Source organism: Tiliqua scincoides, chromosome 3 (genome assembly GCF_035046505.1).
Source record: "Tiliqua scincoides isolate rTilSci1 chromosome 3, rTilSci1.hap2, whole genome shotgun sequence".
In the NCBI taxonomy this organism is placed as follows: domain Eukaryota; kingdom Metazoa; phylum Chordata; class Lepidosauria; order Squamata; family Scincidae; genus Tiliqua; species Tiliqua scincoides.
Genome location: NC_089823.1, coordinates 100,812,681 through 100,829,199, shown reverse-complemented (window position 1 = coordinate 100,829,199; position 16,519 = coordinate 100,812,681). Strand labels below are relative to the sequence as shown.

Genomic DNA, 16,519 nt, shown 5'->3' with positions numbered 1-16,519 from the left:
TGGTGCGAAGGTTGCAGACATCACCTCTCGTCTAGATAGGCTGGTAGATAGTGCTGGGGAGGAGGTAGTGGTTGTGGTGCATATCGGCACCAATGACATGGGCAAGTGTAGCCAGGAGGTCATGGAGGCCAAATTTAGGCTTTTAGGCAGGAAGCTGAAAGCCAGGACCTCAAAGGTAGCGTTCTCAGAAGTGCTACCTGTTCCACACGCAGGGCCAGCTAGGCAGGCGGAGATCAGGGGTCTCAATGCGTGGATCAGACGGTGGTATAGGGAGGAGGGATTTAGATTCATTAGGCACTGGGGAACATTTTGGGACAAGCAGGGCCTGTACAAGAGGGACGGGTTTCACTTGAACCAGAATGAAACCAGACTGCTGGCGCATAACATTAAAAAGGTGGCAGAGCAGCTTTTAAACTGATCCCTGGGGGAAGGCCGACAGGAGCTGAGGGGCATCTGGTTCGGGACTCCTCATCCCTATGGGACGAGGATGGGGAGGTTAGAGAACAACAAGGTAAAGGCAGAGTAGGAGAAGAAATTGGGAATGGTAGCGTGATGGGATGTGATAGACGGTTTGGCACAATGAGAGGATGTGGGGACAAAGGAGCGAATAAGCAGCCCATCCTGAGGCATTCCATGTACAAATGCTTTTATGCAAATCCCCGAAGTCTCTGAGCAAAGATGGGAGAACTGGAATGTCTGGTGACAAGGGAAAACATTAACATAGTGGGCATAACAGAAACCTGGTAGAAAGCAGAGAATCAGTGGGATACCGCAATCCCGGGCTATAAACTCTACAGGAGGGACAGGAAAGGGCGTGTTGGAGGTAGGGTGGCCATTTATGTTAAGGAAGGGATAGAATCCAGCAAAGTAGAGATTGAAGGCAGGTCCGACTCCACCGTAGAATCTCTGTGGGTTAAATTATCAGGCCTGTGGAGTGATGTAATACTGGGGGTGTATTATCATCCTCCAGACCAGAAATCGGAAGGGGACCTTGAAATGAGGAAACAGATCAGGGAGGTGACAAAGAGGGACAGGGTTGTAATCATGGGGGACTTCAATTATCCTCATATTGCCTGGGTCAATTTCTGTTCCGGTCACGAAAAGGAGACCGAATTCCTTGACATGCTAAAAGATAGAATCTCAAAACACATAGACGAACAGGCCTTGCTGAGGGAGAATCAGCATGGCTTCTGTAAGGGTAAGTCTTGCCTCACAAACCTTTTAGAATTCTTTGAAAAGGTCAGCAGGCATGTGGATGCAGGAGAACCCGTGGACATTATATATCTGGACTTTCAGAAGGCGTTCAACACGGCCCCTCACCAAAGGCTACTGAAAAAGCTCAACAGTCAGGGAATTAGAGGGCAGGTCCTCTCCTGGATTGAGACCTGGTTGAAGACCAGGAAACAGAGAATGGGTATCAATGGGCAATTTTCACAATGGAGAGAGGTGAAAAGCGGTGTGCCCCAAGGATCTGTCCTGGGACCAGTGCTTTTCAACCTCTTCATAAATGACCTGGAGACAGGGTTGAGCAGTGAGGTGGCTAAGTTTGCAGACGACACCAAACTTTTCTGAGTGGTGAAGACCAGAAGTGATTGTGAGGAGAATCACTCCTCCAGAATCACAGCTCCAGAAGGATCTCTCAAAACTGGCAGAATGGGCAGCAAAATGGCAGATGTGCTTCAATGTCAGTAAGTGTAAAGTCATGCACATTGGGGCAAAAAAATGAAAACTTCACATATAGGCTAATGGGTTCTGAGCTGTCTGTGACGGATCAGGAGAGAGAACTTGGGGTGGTGGTGGACAGGTCAATGAAAGTGTTGACCCAATGTGCGGCGGCAGTAAAAAAGGCCAATTCTATGCTTGGGATCATTAGAAAAGGTATTGAGAACAAAACGGCTAATATTACAATGCTGTTGTACAAATCGATGGTAAGGCCACACCTGGAGTATTGTGTCCAGTTCTGGTCGCCACATCTCAAAAAGGACATAGTGGAAATGGAAAAGGTGCAAAAGAGAGCAACTAAGATGATTACTAGGCTGGGGCACCTTCCTTATGAGCAAAGGCTACAGCGTTTGGGCCTCTTCAGCCTAGAAAAGAGACGCCTGAAGGGGGACATGATTGAGACATACAAAATTATGCATGGGCAGGATGAAGTGGATAGAGAGATGCTCTTTACACTCTCACATAACACCAGAACCAGGGGACATCCACTAAAATTGAGTGTTGGGAGGTTAGGACAGACAAAAGAAAATATTTCTTTACTCAGTGTGTGGTTGGTCTGTGGAACTCCTTGCCACAGGATGTAGTGACGGCATCTGGCCTGGATGCCTTTAAAAGGGGATTGGACAATTTTCTGAAGGAAAAATCCATTACGGGTTACAAGCCATGATGTGTAAGTGCAACCTCCTCATTTTAGAAATGGGCTATGTCAAATGCAAGGGAGGGCACCAGGATGCAGGTCTCTTGTTATCAGGTGTGCTCCCTGGGGCATTTGGTGGGCCACTGTGAGATACAGGAAGCTGGACTAGATGGGCCTATGGCCTGATCCAGTGGGGCTGTTCTTATGTTCTTAATGTTTATTTTGTATCCTGATTTATTTTACATTGTCATCAAGCTCTTAGATTAGGGTGAGATATGTGCCCATAAAGTGCACTAAGAACCCAGTGATGAACATGGTATTTCCTGAGACGGTGGATCGCCTTTGTTTTAGTTCCCAATCTGTAAAATTGGAGTGATATAAGGACACATTCATAATTGCAAAGCGCTCTGTTACTGTGGTAACAGGCTTGGCTATGGAGTGTATAAATCTGTTGTAGTTTGACCCCCCCAATGCTTTATGTAAAACCAAATTTCCCCTTCCTTATTGCAGATGAGAGGGTATGAATTCAGAATGCAAAGAGCAGAGAAAAAAATTGGGTACTACAGAAATATAAAGCAAATTATGGAGCTCCTGCAGGAACACTTTTGATTGTTCACTTTTACTTTGGCATTCTGTGGGCAGTCAGAAGGGGCAGAAACTCCCATCAATTATATACTGTAGATCTAGCACACTATACTTACAGCAGAACTAACCATATACCAAAAGCTACTTCCATTATACTCTGCAGGCATCTGAAAATTGGTTCCAATAGATGTTATTAATGATTTTGGCAGTTTGTATAAGGGTTAGATTCAACATTCAACTTGGTGCCAGACATCATTGCAGCAAGGTAGGGGTGTCTGTGTATGTGTGTACATTTTTAAAATAAAAATACTGGACAATAGTGAATGGCAGAAGAATTATATCATGTGGTGTACACTATTAATGCATTCAAATGTCACAGTCTTTTAGGAATTTCATCTAGTCCTAAGTGGAACAACTGTGTTTGTGCACCAATCACAACTTTGCCTATCAAAGCAATGTGAGTTTTTCCTATATAAGTAAACTTTGAAAATATTATGTATATACTGCTTTTTAACAACCAAAAAAACTAGTTCACAGAAACAAATAGTCTGGGATTCATACTGGAAATTTCATGGGCACAAATCTGAGCAGCCTGTGTAACACTGCACTGCTGTAGCCAGTCCCACCCTCTTCCTGGGCCTGATCCACATCTTGGGCCACCTTCTCCCATCCAAAAACGGCCCCTCCCCACCTCCAAAATGCTCCACTCTCTCCAGCCCTCAGTCTGCTGGGGTCAGCACAAACATACTCTCTCCTGGCATAGGTCTGATGCTTCTAGGAGAGCACACACCTGTGCACTGGCCTAGCCTGCCCCTGAGTAGCCATGAATGGGCTTTATGACACATTCGGGAGCTGGCGCAAGGGACTTCTGCCTGCTCAGAGGGGGGGTAGGATTGTGCTACCCAATAGTTAGGATCTGGGTATCTCAAGACCACTTGCTGTCACATAGCTGGTAAGCACACAGGACAAGGCTTTTTCAGTGGCAGCCCCCTAGGTTATGGAATTCCTTCCCCCTGGGGAACTCTCCTAGCTTTTAGAAGCACATATAAGACTTACCTGTGCTGCTGGACCCTTGGGGCAGGCTGAGTTGGGGCTATCTGATATTTTCTTGGTTTTATGCTCTTTCGATTACTAGTTTTGGAAAGTCTTGATTGGTTTTGTTTTGTAAATTTAAACTGTGTTGTGATTTGTCATTGTTAGCTGCTTTAGGGTCACAAGGTGAAAAGCAGCATGCATGTCTGAAAGTAAATAAATAATTTTTTAAAAGTAAGAAACAATCCATGATGGCAGATAAGTGAACTCTCAAAACACAGAACTTTCTTAAAAAATCACCTTGTAATGCCGATCGCGCAATGTAAGCAGCGAGATCGGGTTTGTTTGGCCCAGCCTGGAACGCAGGAGTCTCCTCCCCTGTGGGGGGGGGGGATTGGAGGAGGGCTGGGAGTTGGGTGGTCTCATAGGGCTCTTAGGGCACTGGCGTTGAACCCTCTTCCTCCCTTGCACATGGGCACAGTACTGACCCCATCCAGCCCACCTTGGACTTAGGTCCGGTGCAACTTCTGAGGAGGCTTCTCCTATGCTGAATTCACCGTGCCAGCCTGTTTGGTCTTGTAAGGTGGGGGATGGGGTTTGGATGGGCTCTGCCCAAGGAAAGGCTTGGGCTGCAGTCCAGGCACACTTCCTGGGAGTAAGCCCCATGGAACCCAGTGGGACTTACTTCTGAGCAGACATGCCTGGGAGTGTGTGCTCAGTCCCTAGCTCAATTAAATTGAGGAATCACTAATCTGCACTGATTTGCTTGCAAAAAGTGGAGACTATCATCATCCTGAACTGTTTGCTTCTGTGTGCCTTGTATATTTAAAGAGAATTTTGGATGTTTCTGGTGTTCACTTTTTCTCTCTATAACCAAGTTGCTATGGTAAACCTTTTACTCAAGCGAGGGGAAAAATGAATTGGTGAAGTGCTGATCCCTTTTCAGCTTGACATGAGCCTCTAATTACTCAAATGATCAAGTTTGCATTGAAAATAAGGTTTATCACGATGCGAAGCAAGAGGATAAGGCCATCAGGAGTGGGCCTGCTGCTAATTCCACCGCAGACAAGTTGGATCAAATAGTGTGGCAGCTACAATGATCTCACACTGGGTCCTGAAAATTTGCTCTCTGGTTTTGCTGTTGCTGGGTTTATTTTGGCTGGCACTGTTTTGTAGTGAAATTGAGTTCTCTGCTGTATGATTACACTGTCTGTCTGTCAAGCAAATTGTCTGTTGTTGGGGGCAAAGGAGGAATGTGGATTAAAACAACATGATGAATTTTATGGGGGATATTAGTGTACATTAATTCCACTTCAGGAGGAAAAGAAAACCCTGAGTGGATTTGATTCCACTGTTGTTCTTTTTTTAATTCAGGGAGTTATAAGCGAGACTTTTTTTAGTGAATGCACTATGGTGGTACCATAAGCTCAGCTTCAGGACTGTGATCCCAAGACATGCTCCTGCAGCTTATGGAAACTAATGTGTGCTCCAGCATAATTTCTCGAGGCTTGGCATAAACATTCTCTTCCCTATCTCTTGCCACAGAAGACCTTGCCTGTTTTGGAAAAAATTGGAAGATAAATTAATGTCTCTGAGCTTCCTTTAGTTCCCTTTGTTAAAACTCCCTAGGTTTCTGGCTGCCTGATTTGGATTTAAAACCAGTGGTGTAGTTGTAAATGTTGAAGTGCATGGCATTCCCCACAACTGTGCCCCACTAACATTATACATCAACAAAGAAATCAACTTTAAATTTCTTCATTAGAATGTTTTCTTCTCCTGCCACTCCCTCTTTAATACTTATTTCACTTCATTTAAAGATCTAGCTCATTTAATCCCAAATTCTTGGAGTGGGTTGCAGTTGTTTCATATGAAACATGGAGTTTTAAAAAATCTCAGAAAAATATAACATCCCAGAGAAATCAGGTATATTAGATGCATGTTAATCAGAAGTAAGTCCCCCAATATTCAGTAGGACTGACTGTCAGATAAATTGTAGCCTTACAGCCCAATCCTACCAAAACTCTTGCATGGCGATGCAGCAGTGCTGGTGAGGCCTTCACTGCATCCAATAGGGTAGTTTCGGCTGCTGGAGTTATCCTTGGGGTAAGGGAACATTTGTCCTCTTGCCCTGGGGTAAGACTTAGCAGCTGCTATGGATCAACTCAGATCTGCATAAGTGCTCCTTGATCCATGCAGGTGGACTAGGCCTGGGAAGGGGGTTTGGATTTGGCAGTGCTGCCACAACTCAACCTGCCCCCCCTCCTGGGCCTGATTTGCCCATCCTGTCCCATCTCCTCCCCATTCTGCCCACCCCTGCGCTGTCCTACTCCTCCCAGTCTTCCCCCAACCCTATTCTACCTTCTGCATCAGGCTTACCTGCCTCAGTTGGTCTCCTAACTTCTACCAGCATATGCAGGAAGGCTCTGGCCTTCCCTTCAGCATGCCGGCAGCTTCCATTGCCACTAAGCTCTTTGTAGCTACTTTGTAGTAGTTTGTGCTGGTGGAACACGTGTTTTGCCAGCACTAGTCTTTGATAGGATTGGGCCATTAATGCATCATGAGCCATGTACTGTCTCTCAAACAGCTCTTGGGGAAGAGAACAACAGCCTAGACCAGTGTTACTCAAACTGGTGGGTCATGACCCACCAGCTCACATAAAGGTCCCCTGGTTCCCTGAAGGGGCGGGGGAAGGGGAGAGGCAACGAAGCAATCCCCAGGATCGTGCATCGCTAATGGGGGTGCTTATATTCATGGAAGGCTGCTGCAAGCTGTGGAAGGTGAGGGGAGCCCCGTGCAGCCCTCCGCAGGGCTCCCTGAGGCTTAGAATGTTCAAACAGAATGCAACTAGGAAGTGCTTTGCGATCGATCTGTTTGAACATTCTAAGCCTCAGGAAGCGCTGTGTGGGGCTCCCTTTACCTCCTGCAGCTTGCAGCAGCCCTTCATGAGTATAAGCACTCCCCTTACACTCCCATTAGTGACATGAACCTGGGGATTACTTTGCTGCCTTTCCCCTTCCTTTGCAAAGACTTACCTCAGGAGTAAAACTCCCAAGAATTTTGAGAACCACTGGCCTAGACATTAATATATGCCTGCAGGCAAATTACTCTTGCTGAGCCTGATTCTTCTTCTAAGGTCCTTTTTGGGGGAAATATATCAAAAAAATAAAAACTTTCAAAGGGAGCACTATTGCTGCTGCCCCCAGCACTCGTGTTGTAGGAGAAATCCCAGAGCTCTACCCCTTCACCCTTCTTTAGCACCAGACAAGATGGTATGGTGTGTATGTACAGTACACTAATCATAGATGAACGCACTAACAAATGGTCCCTAGACATTATTCTCTGGGATTTGAATTTCTCAGATACTCATGGTACTTGTCTCTCCTTCCTGATGCCATTTTGTTGCTGTTAGCTTCTATAGTTCTCCTGCTTCTTCTGCTTTGTGCATAGGAAATGCTAGCAGGCACTGTGGAACTCTAGGACTTATTCTTGTGAGAGCATCTCACAAAGCACAGCCCCTTGTGAGGGGAGGCACCCCTCCTTCTCCCATGCTTCAAGTCCTCGTGTCTCCTTTACAAGATCTCTAACTTTGTACAAAATTCTGAAATCAGTATTTGGATAGTGGAGGATTCCTAACCCGTTGACTCTGCTTCGGATATAAGACCAAATAATTCACAATTCAAAAATTTGGGGAGAAATTTGCACGAGGACAATGAGGAAGCACCTCTCACTTTTCTGTGGGATACTTTGTTTCTGACTGTGGCACGCTGTGGCCTGTCCTGCATCAGGTGGGCGAGGAAGGAACTAGCAGGTGAAGCTTCTTGGCCACAAGCACACAGAGAAACATTATGAACTGAGTCTGATTTGTCCCAGGCATTCAACTATTACTGTAGCAGTGGGAGAAGAATAAGCTTCAGGAAATAGCCAGCATGCCACTATGGTGACACATGAGGACACGGATACTTTTATCTTTTAAAAAAATTGCATTTTGATTTCAGGCTGCTGTTTGCAGTTCTTTACTTGTTTGAGCCTTACATTGATAATGATGACATGACCTTGACAAATGCATGTGACTAATGGCAGATTATTCTAACAGGGAAATGTGAATGTGGACAGTGCACTTGTTTTCCTCCGGGAGATCCCAGGATCTATGGCAAAATCTGTGAGTGTGACGATCGGCAGTGTGAAGACTTAGATGGCAACGTCTGCAATGGTATGTTTTGTTGTTACTTATGTAGCACTGTCAATGTACAAGACACTTTGCATGTTATCCTTAAATTAAAGCAAGACAACCAGCACTGCTCATGTGTTCCACGTATTTTATCAGAGAAGGGTTTTTAAATGAAGCTAAGAACTTCTCCTTATAGATCTGATCATCAATAGCTGTCAAGTATTGTATTGGCAACCTTCAGTCTCGAAAGACTATGGTATCGCGCTCTGAAAGGTGGTTCTGGCACAGCGTCTAGTGTGGCTGAAAAGGCCAATCCAGGAGTGACAATCCCTTCCACACCAGGAGCAAGTGCAGTCTGTCCCTGGTCTGTCTCCCTGGCTATGGGCCTTCCTTCTTTGCCTCTTAGCCTCAGACTGTTGGCAAAGTGTCTCTTCAAACTGGGAAAGGCCATGCTGCACAGCCTGCCTCCAAGCGGGCCGCTCAGAGGCCAGGGTTTCCCACTTGTTGAGGTCCATCCCTAAGGCCTTCAGATCCCTCTTGCAGATGTCCTTGTATCGCAGCTGTGGTCTACCTGTAGGGCGCTTTCCTTGCACGAGTTCTCCATAGAGGAGATCCTTTGGGATCCGGCCATCATCCATTCTCACGACATGACCAAGCCAACGCAGGCGTCTCTGTTTCAGCAGTGAATACATGCTAGGGATTCCAGCACGTTCCAGGACTGTGTTGTTTGGAACTTTGTCCTGCCAGGTGATGCCGAGGATGTGTCGGAGGCAGCGCATGTGGAAAGCGCTCAGTTTCCTCTCCTGTTGTGAGCGAAGAGTCCATGACTCGCTGCAGTACAGAAGTGTACTCAGGACGCAAGCTCTGTAGACCTGGATCTTGGTTTGTTCCGTCAGCTTCTTGTTGGACCAGACTCTCTTTGTGAGTCTGGAAAACGTGGTAGCTGCTTTACCGATGCGCTTGTTTAGCTCGGTATCGAGAGAATGAGTGTCAGAGATCGTTGAGCCAAGGTACACAAAGTCATGGACAACCTCCAGTTCATGCTCAGAGATTGTAATGCAGGGAGGTGAGTCCACATCCTGAACCATGACCTGTGTTTTCTTCAGGCTGATTGTCAGTCCAAAATCTTGGCAGGCCTTGCTAAAACGATCCATGAGCTGCTGGAGATCTTTGGCAGAGTGGGTAGTGACAGCTGCATCGTTGGCAAAGAGGAAGTCACGCAGACATTTCAGCTGGACTTTGGATTTTGCTCTCAGTCTGGAGAGGTTGAAGAGCTTTCCGTCTGATCTGGTCCGGAGATAGATGCCTTCTGTTGCAGTTCCAAAGGCCTGCTTCAGCAGGACAGCGAAGAAAATCCCAAACAAGGTTGGTGCAAGAACACAGCCCTGCTTCACTCCGCTTCGGATGTCTAAAGGGTCTGATGTGGAGCCATCGAAGACAACAGTGCCCTTCATGTCCTTGTGGAAAGATCTGATGATGCTGAGGAGCCTGGGTGGACATCCAATCTTGGGGAGAATCTTGAAGAGGCCGTCTCTGCTGACCAGGTCGAAAGCCTTTGTGAGATCTATGAAGGCTATAAAGAGTGGCTGTCGTTGTTCCCTGCATTTCTCCTGCAGTTGTCTAAGGGAGAATACCATATCAGTGGTGGACCTGTTGGCTCGGAATCCACACTGCGATTCTGGATAGACGCTCTCTGCAAGTACCTGGAGCCTCTTTAGTACAACTCGGGCAAACAGCTTTCCTACAACGCTAAGGAGAGAGATGCCGCGGTAGTTGTTGCAGTCACCCCTGTCACCTTTGTTCTTGTACAGCGTGATGATGTTTGCATCCCTCATGTCTTGAGGTACTCCACCTTCTCTCCAGCAGAGACAGAGGATTTCATGCAGCTCAGTGACGATGATCTCTTTGCAGCATTTTAGGACTTCAGCAGGGATGCTGTCTTTTCCAGGTGCCTTGCCAAAGGCAAGGGAGTCCAGGGCCACGTGAAGTTCTTCTAGGGTTGGTTCACTGTCAAGCTCTTCCAGCACAGGCAGGCACTCAATGTTGTTCAGTGCTTCTTCGGTGACTACATTTTCTCTGGAATATAGCTCAGAGTAGTGCTGCACCCAGCGTTCCATCTGCTGCGCCCGATCCTGGATGACCTCGCCTGTGGCAGACTTCAGAGGGGCAATTTTCCTCTGTGTTGGACCTAGGGCCTGCTTGATACCATCATACATCCCCTTGATGTTGCCCGTGTCAGCTGCTATCTGTATCTCGGAACAGAGCTGGAGCCAGTAGTCGTTAGCACATCTCCTGGCAGTCTGTTGGATTTTGCTGCGAGCAGTTCGGAGGACCTGCAGGTTGCACTCACTGGGACAGGCCTTTGTATATAGTAAATCGTAGGGAACAAATAGGCTGCTTTCACGGGGATCAAGCAGCAACCCCATAAAACCTAGGATTGCCATTGAATTAGCTTTACAGTCTCTTTTGTTGTTGCTGTTGTTTTATGCACAGACAATTGCGCAGGTGGATCGGGATGGGAATGGGGACGACTGTCTCAAGAATCCTTAGCCTGAATTGTGAAAAAGTTGGGGATAAGGTTGGTTGCCATGTACTAAGAACTGAATGATGCATGACATGAAATGCATCAGTTGAGCTCTGTAGTTTGCAAAATGTAAGCATATGCAAGGACACAATACACACACACACACACACACACCCAGCTGCAGAGGACCTGATCCAGATCAGGACCACAGCATGTGGGGAAAGGAAGTTAAGGGGGGCAATTCTGACTTGCACTGGAGCAGACAGGCCAGCAGGCCTACGTTGTATCCAGCGTAAATTTGGGGCCAGAATCGGCACAACCCGAGGCAAGGAGAAAACTTTCCCCTTACCCCGTGCCGCGTTGCACTGGTCCCAATGGGTCTACTTGGATCTGAACCACCTCAGGAGGTGGTGCAAATCTGAGTAGAGTGGAACAGCTAGAGGCTGCTCTGTGCCACTCGGGAATAGAGTCAGGATCCAGCATAACCACCGGATCCTGGCCCCACCTCCTGCTCCCCACCTGCCCATCCCCAGGAACACCCACCGCCCATCCTCCCCACCCTTCACACACACACATCCCAGACCTCTGTGTCGGCCGAGCTTGGCCAATGCAAACTTACCCTGCTAGGCCTAGATCTGGTGCGGGGAGGTCAGCGCAACTCCTTGCGTTGGCCTCCCTGACTCTAAAGTTGGGGCAAACATGCTTTATGGCACGTTTGCAACACCCCCAGTTCAGCACAAGTGACTTGCGCCGGCCTAACCAGGGTTAGGATTGCATTGTAAGTCATTGCTCCACTGTGGTCGAGTCTGGACGCCTCTCACAGCTGCTGTTTTCCTCAGGAGGGAAGTGGCAGTGGATGATTGGTTGCAGACAACTTGGGTGTTTGGAGAGTCAGAGGAGCAGGCAGAACAGGTGTCTTTTATTTTGAATTGTACGTGCTCCTCCATGACATCTGAAGTAGAAATTGAGCTCCACTTCAGACTTTTTGGAGAAGGAAGGTAACTGGAAGTGCAGCTAATCAGTGGTGTAGTGGTGAATATTAAAAAGCAGAAGCAAGCCATGATATCCCCAACATAGTCATACCCCAGAATCCTGTCTCATTAATTGTTGTTTACAACAACATCAATGTTAAAATTTGTCATTTTAACAATGTGTTTTCTTCTTCTGCCACTTATTTCTGCTTTGAAAATTATTATACTTCTTTTAAAGATATAGCTCATTCATCCTAAACAGAGCAGACTGAGTTGTGAAACAAATGTGTGAAAAGTGTTCCAGGTAGCAATAAAAGATATATTAGAATGCTAGCTTGTGCATGCTTACTAAGAAATAAGTCATACTGGGTTCAGTAGGACTTACTCCCAGGTAAGATTGCATTAGGTTTTAGCTCTAATGCAGGGGTGTCCAAACTTTTTGACAGGAGGGCCACATCATCTCTCCGACACTGTGTCAGGGGCCGGGGAAAAAAAGAATTAATTTACATTTTAAATTTGAAGAAATTTACATCAATTTACATAAATGAATATATTTGAGATGGAACTTATATGAATGAATGAAGGTCTTGCAAAGCAAGGCTGGCCTTTCCGTCACTGCCGCTGCTGCATCACAGACGTGAAACAGCAAGCAAAGGACGGAGCCCTCATCCCACAGCTCATTTGAGAGGTTGAACAGTCACCCTCATGCTGAGAACACTTGCGTCGGACCAGCACGGGCTCTGGAGGGCCAGAGACTCACTGGAGATTGGGGGTTCCCCGCAGGCCGGATTGGGAGTCCTCAAAGGCTGCAAATGGCCCTTGGGCCGGGGTTTGGGCACCCCTACTCTAATGTAACATGCGCTGCATACTGTCTCTGAGGGCTCAATCCTAGGTTGCCCTTGGAAGGTCACCCTAGGAGGGTCACAAATGTGCTGTAAAGCATGTTTGCACCTCTTCAAGAGTTTCCTGGGCCGGTGCAGGGATGCGTGCCGGCCCGCAGAGACTGCATCCGGCCTCCGTGCTGACTCTGACAGGGAGCCTTGCATCTGCCAAGCTCGGCTGATGCAAGGCTGTGAGGTGGGCGGGGAGGAGGAGGGAGGGGGGTGTTAAGGGGCAGCGGGAGGGCAGGCAGAAGGCAGTCCCAGAGGCAGGTGGGAGGGGAGCGAGAGGCGGGGCTGGGACCTGGCAGATATGCCAGATCCTAGCCCCCATTCCCGAGCAGCACAGAGCAGATGCAAGCCACTCTATTCTCCTCTGACTTATGCCACCTTCAGAGGTGGTGCACGTCCGAGGAGACCCATTGTGGCTGCAGTGGCTTACCTGGGGGTAAGGGGAAGAGTTTCTCCTTACCTCCAGCTGAGCCATTTTGGGACCTTATCTTGCACTGGATACTGCTCAGGCCTGCTGGCCTGCCTGTTCCAGCACTAGATAGGATTGTGCTGCATGGAAAACTAAAGAAAGATAATGGCCTAGGGACATTAACACATGCCCCTTGGCACATGTCTTGGTTTGCCTTCTATTGAGCCTGGTCCTTAGTCTCAGCTCAGTCTCTGAAAAATTTTTCAAAGGAAGCATCTGCACACTCCTGCTGATGTTATTACTGCTCCTGCTATAAAAGAAGTCCCAGATCTCTAATCGCCCTGGGCTACACCCAATAATGCATGAAAAAGTTATTCTTAGAGAGAGGCTTGTGATTTTGAATGGGGAACCTGATGCTTAGTTTAGCCAACTGAGGATAATGATATACAGTACATGCAGTGCACAACAAAAATTTTGATCTGCACAGTGAAATTGACCTATCCATAATTTTTGGGAAAGCCATGGAAATAAAGAGCGATTTTCATATATCTATCCACTGTTCTACACTGGGCTCATATTCCCATAGCTGACTACATATGGTGTTCTGTCAACCAGATGTGTCTTATGAAAGTGCCTATTTTTTCTTTGTAAAGTGCCTCACACTTTGCTTTGGAAAACCCATTTGCACAGAAGTTCCATGTGCCAAACTTGAAAGGCTCTTAGAAGGCAGAATGTGTTACAGCAAAAGGGAGCAGGAGAAAGGCAAGAATTTTGCCTGGAGATTAGATGCCAGCTGAAATGGGAGGGACGGGATGTGAATGGCAACATAGGTGATTTGAATAGGAATTGTCACCTGCCTTCTCTGACTAGCAGAGATTGATTAATCGCTTGCTTTTCAGACTATAGGCACAGGTAGATTCGAAGAAGAAGAAGGTGATAAATAAGTGAGTAAGTGGCCATCATCTTGCATGGTTAAAGTGACTTGAAAATGCGACTGTCCATCACCTGAAAAAGACAGGAATGAGCTTTCTCAGAAAAACTTGTCATCCAACTCTCTTGCCTTCTGCTCTGATAATCTAAAAGAGTTGATGCTCTAAGTGCATTGTTCTATTCTGATCACATTCTCAACATGCTCGGTTTAAAAATAGTCATTGATTGCAATGGAGCTTATTTCCAAGGAAATGTGTTTGGGATTGCAGATTTCAGCCCTCTTCTTCTTTTGGTGTGTATGATCAGCATATTCTACCTACCAGTATTTCATATTTGAACTGTTTTAAAGTGAAATGCAGGCACATCTAAATCCAGCAGAATGAAAATTTTGGGGAGGGGCATCGCTCAGCGGTTGAGCACCTGCTTTGCCTGCAGAATACCCCAGATCAAATCCCTGAAGGTATGGCAGAGAAAAATGCCCATCTGCAACCCTGGAGAGCTGCTGCCAGTCAGTGTTGGCCATACTGAGCTAGATGGACCAATGACTTGACACAGAAGAAGGCAACTTCCTAGGTTTCTAAAATAGTCTAGGAAAGGAATGTTTGCCGTGATGGGAAATAAGGTATGGTTTTACTGAAGCATCATATTATGCTTCCTCATTTCAAATACTCTTTTAGCACTCATTTAGCACTCTTTCACAGAACAGACCTATGAAGTGGGCCATTATTATTCCCATTACCACAAGTGGAGAACAAGAGAATGAGAGGGAGTTAAAATCTGGATTCTACTCTTTCTGGATTCTACTCTTTCTGTCTCTAATTGAAGTCTGTAACAGCCCAATCCTAACTTGTGCTGCAACCGGCAGGCTAGCGGGCCTGCACTGTATCCAGTGTAAGTTCCAGGCAGCCAGGGGCAAGGGAAAACCTTTCCCCTTACCCTGGGGAGAGCCACTGCAGCCCTAATGGGACAAGTTGGATCTGTGTCACCTCAGGAGGTGTCGCAAATCCGAGCAGTCCGGCTCTGCCCTGGGCTGCCTGGGTACAGGTTAGGATCCGATAGAACTGCTGGATCCTGGCCCCATCTCCTGCTCCCTGCCCGCCCGCCCGCACCTGGAAATACCCGCCACCTGCCCTCTCTCTGCCGCGAAATGCCTCCCTCCTGCCTCCTCCCCGCCCTCTTCATGCTCCCCCAGTGTCCTGTGCCAGCCGAGTTCAATTGATGCAAACTCACCATCCCCGGAGCTTTCGACAGCACTTTTGCGACATTCCCAGGCCGGCGCAAGGGGCTTGCATCAACCCAGGTCACAGTTTGGATTGAGCCCTAACTGTTTCAGTCTCTAAACAGTGCCATCCTATACGGGCATCCCTTGGTATCCACTTGTCCATGGTTCCCCGCAGCTCCCCACCCCACTGCGCCCAATTCCTTTGTTTCTGTTCATAATAGTTGTGCGAAATGGCTCTTCTTTTAACCAAACGAGCAAACAGGCAGCCTCTTGCAGTTACTGTATACCTTTTGTTTAACAGACAAGCTAGCAGGCAGACTAGAAGGGAGAGTGAATATTTACAGGAAGCAGGAAACAGGAAATTAATATTCAGTCTCCCTTCTAGCCTGCCTGCTTGCATGCAAGAAATACACATTAGTTGCAAGAGGCTGCCTGCCTGCTTGTTTGGTTAAAACAAGAGCCTTTCTGCACTACTGTTATGAACATAAACTAAGGTAATGGGCTGGGGAGCATGGAGATAGGGAACCCCTTTATCTTCTGTTTCCAGTATCTGCAAGGGGCCAGGAACATATCCCCCAAGAATACCAGGAAATGCCAGGCCCCAAGAATACCAGGAATACCAGGAAATGCCTTGTCTACTGAGAAGTCCCATTGTGTTCAGTGAGGCTTTCTTCCAGGAAAGTGAGTCTAGGAATACAGCCTAGGGTGAGATCACATATGGTGTTCCCAGAGGGGGGCAGCACTAAGTTTTGCAGGGTGCTTCAGTGTGCCGTGTAAGCTCCCCTCCCATTGGAGCCATTCTGGGCATCAGGAACAAAGAGGAGGAGATGCCTCCATGAGAGGAGGAGATACCTCCATGTTGCTCACAGCTCCCGGAATGGCTCTGACAGCAAGGGGGAGGGGCTGTTTACATGGCACATTGAGGCACCCAGCAAAACTTAGGCTGCAGTCCTAACCACACTTTCCTGAGAGTAAGCCCCATTGAACAAAATAGGACTTACTTCTGAGTAGACCTGGTTAGGATTGTGCTGTGGAACACTGCAGATACCACAGTTGTTCCTTAAATAGGTTTTTATCTTCTCCATATACTGGTGGGGTCAGGTAAGAATTCAGAGAGGGAAAGGGCTTTGCACAAATCTCCTTCAGTAAATATCTTCTAATGCTCTCAAATGTGCGATGTTACAGTGCTCTTACAGCTTTGAGCTGTAGTAGCTGTCTTTCTGCCATGCTGAATCTTTTTTTTCCCTTAAAAAAAAGTTTCTGCTGAGGATGGAGCGTCTATCCAGAGGTTCTCAAACTTTTAGTACCAGGACCCACTTTTTAGAATGAGAATCTGTCAGGACGCACTGGAAGTGATGTCATGACCAGAAGTGACATCATGAAGCAAGAAAATATTTAACAATCCTAGGCTGCAATCCTGGGATTGCAA

The 16,519-nt window shown here is 47.1% G+C and overlaps 1 protein-coding gene across 1 annotated transcript in view; it reads left to right on the top strand.

The window, feature by feature from the left end:
• The window catches only part of ITGBL1 (integrin subunit beta like 1), a 181,236-nt gene that overhangs the window by 151,011 nt on the left and 13,706 nt on the right, over window positions 1-16,519 (top strand). The window contains exon 8 of the mRNA XM_066621650.1: window positions 8,070-8,186. Within this exon, the coding sequence (XP_066477747.1) occupies window positions 8,070-8,186 (117 nt within the window). The remainder of the gene's footprint in view (window positions 1-8,069; window positions 8,187-16,519) is intronic.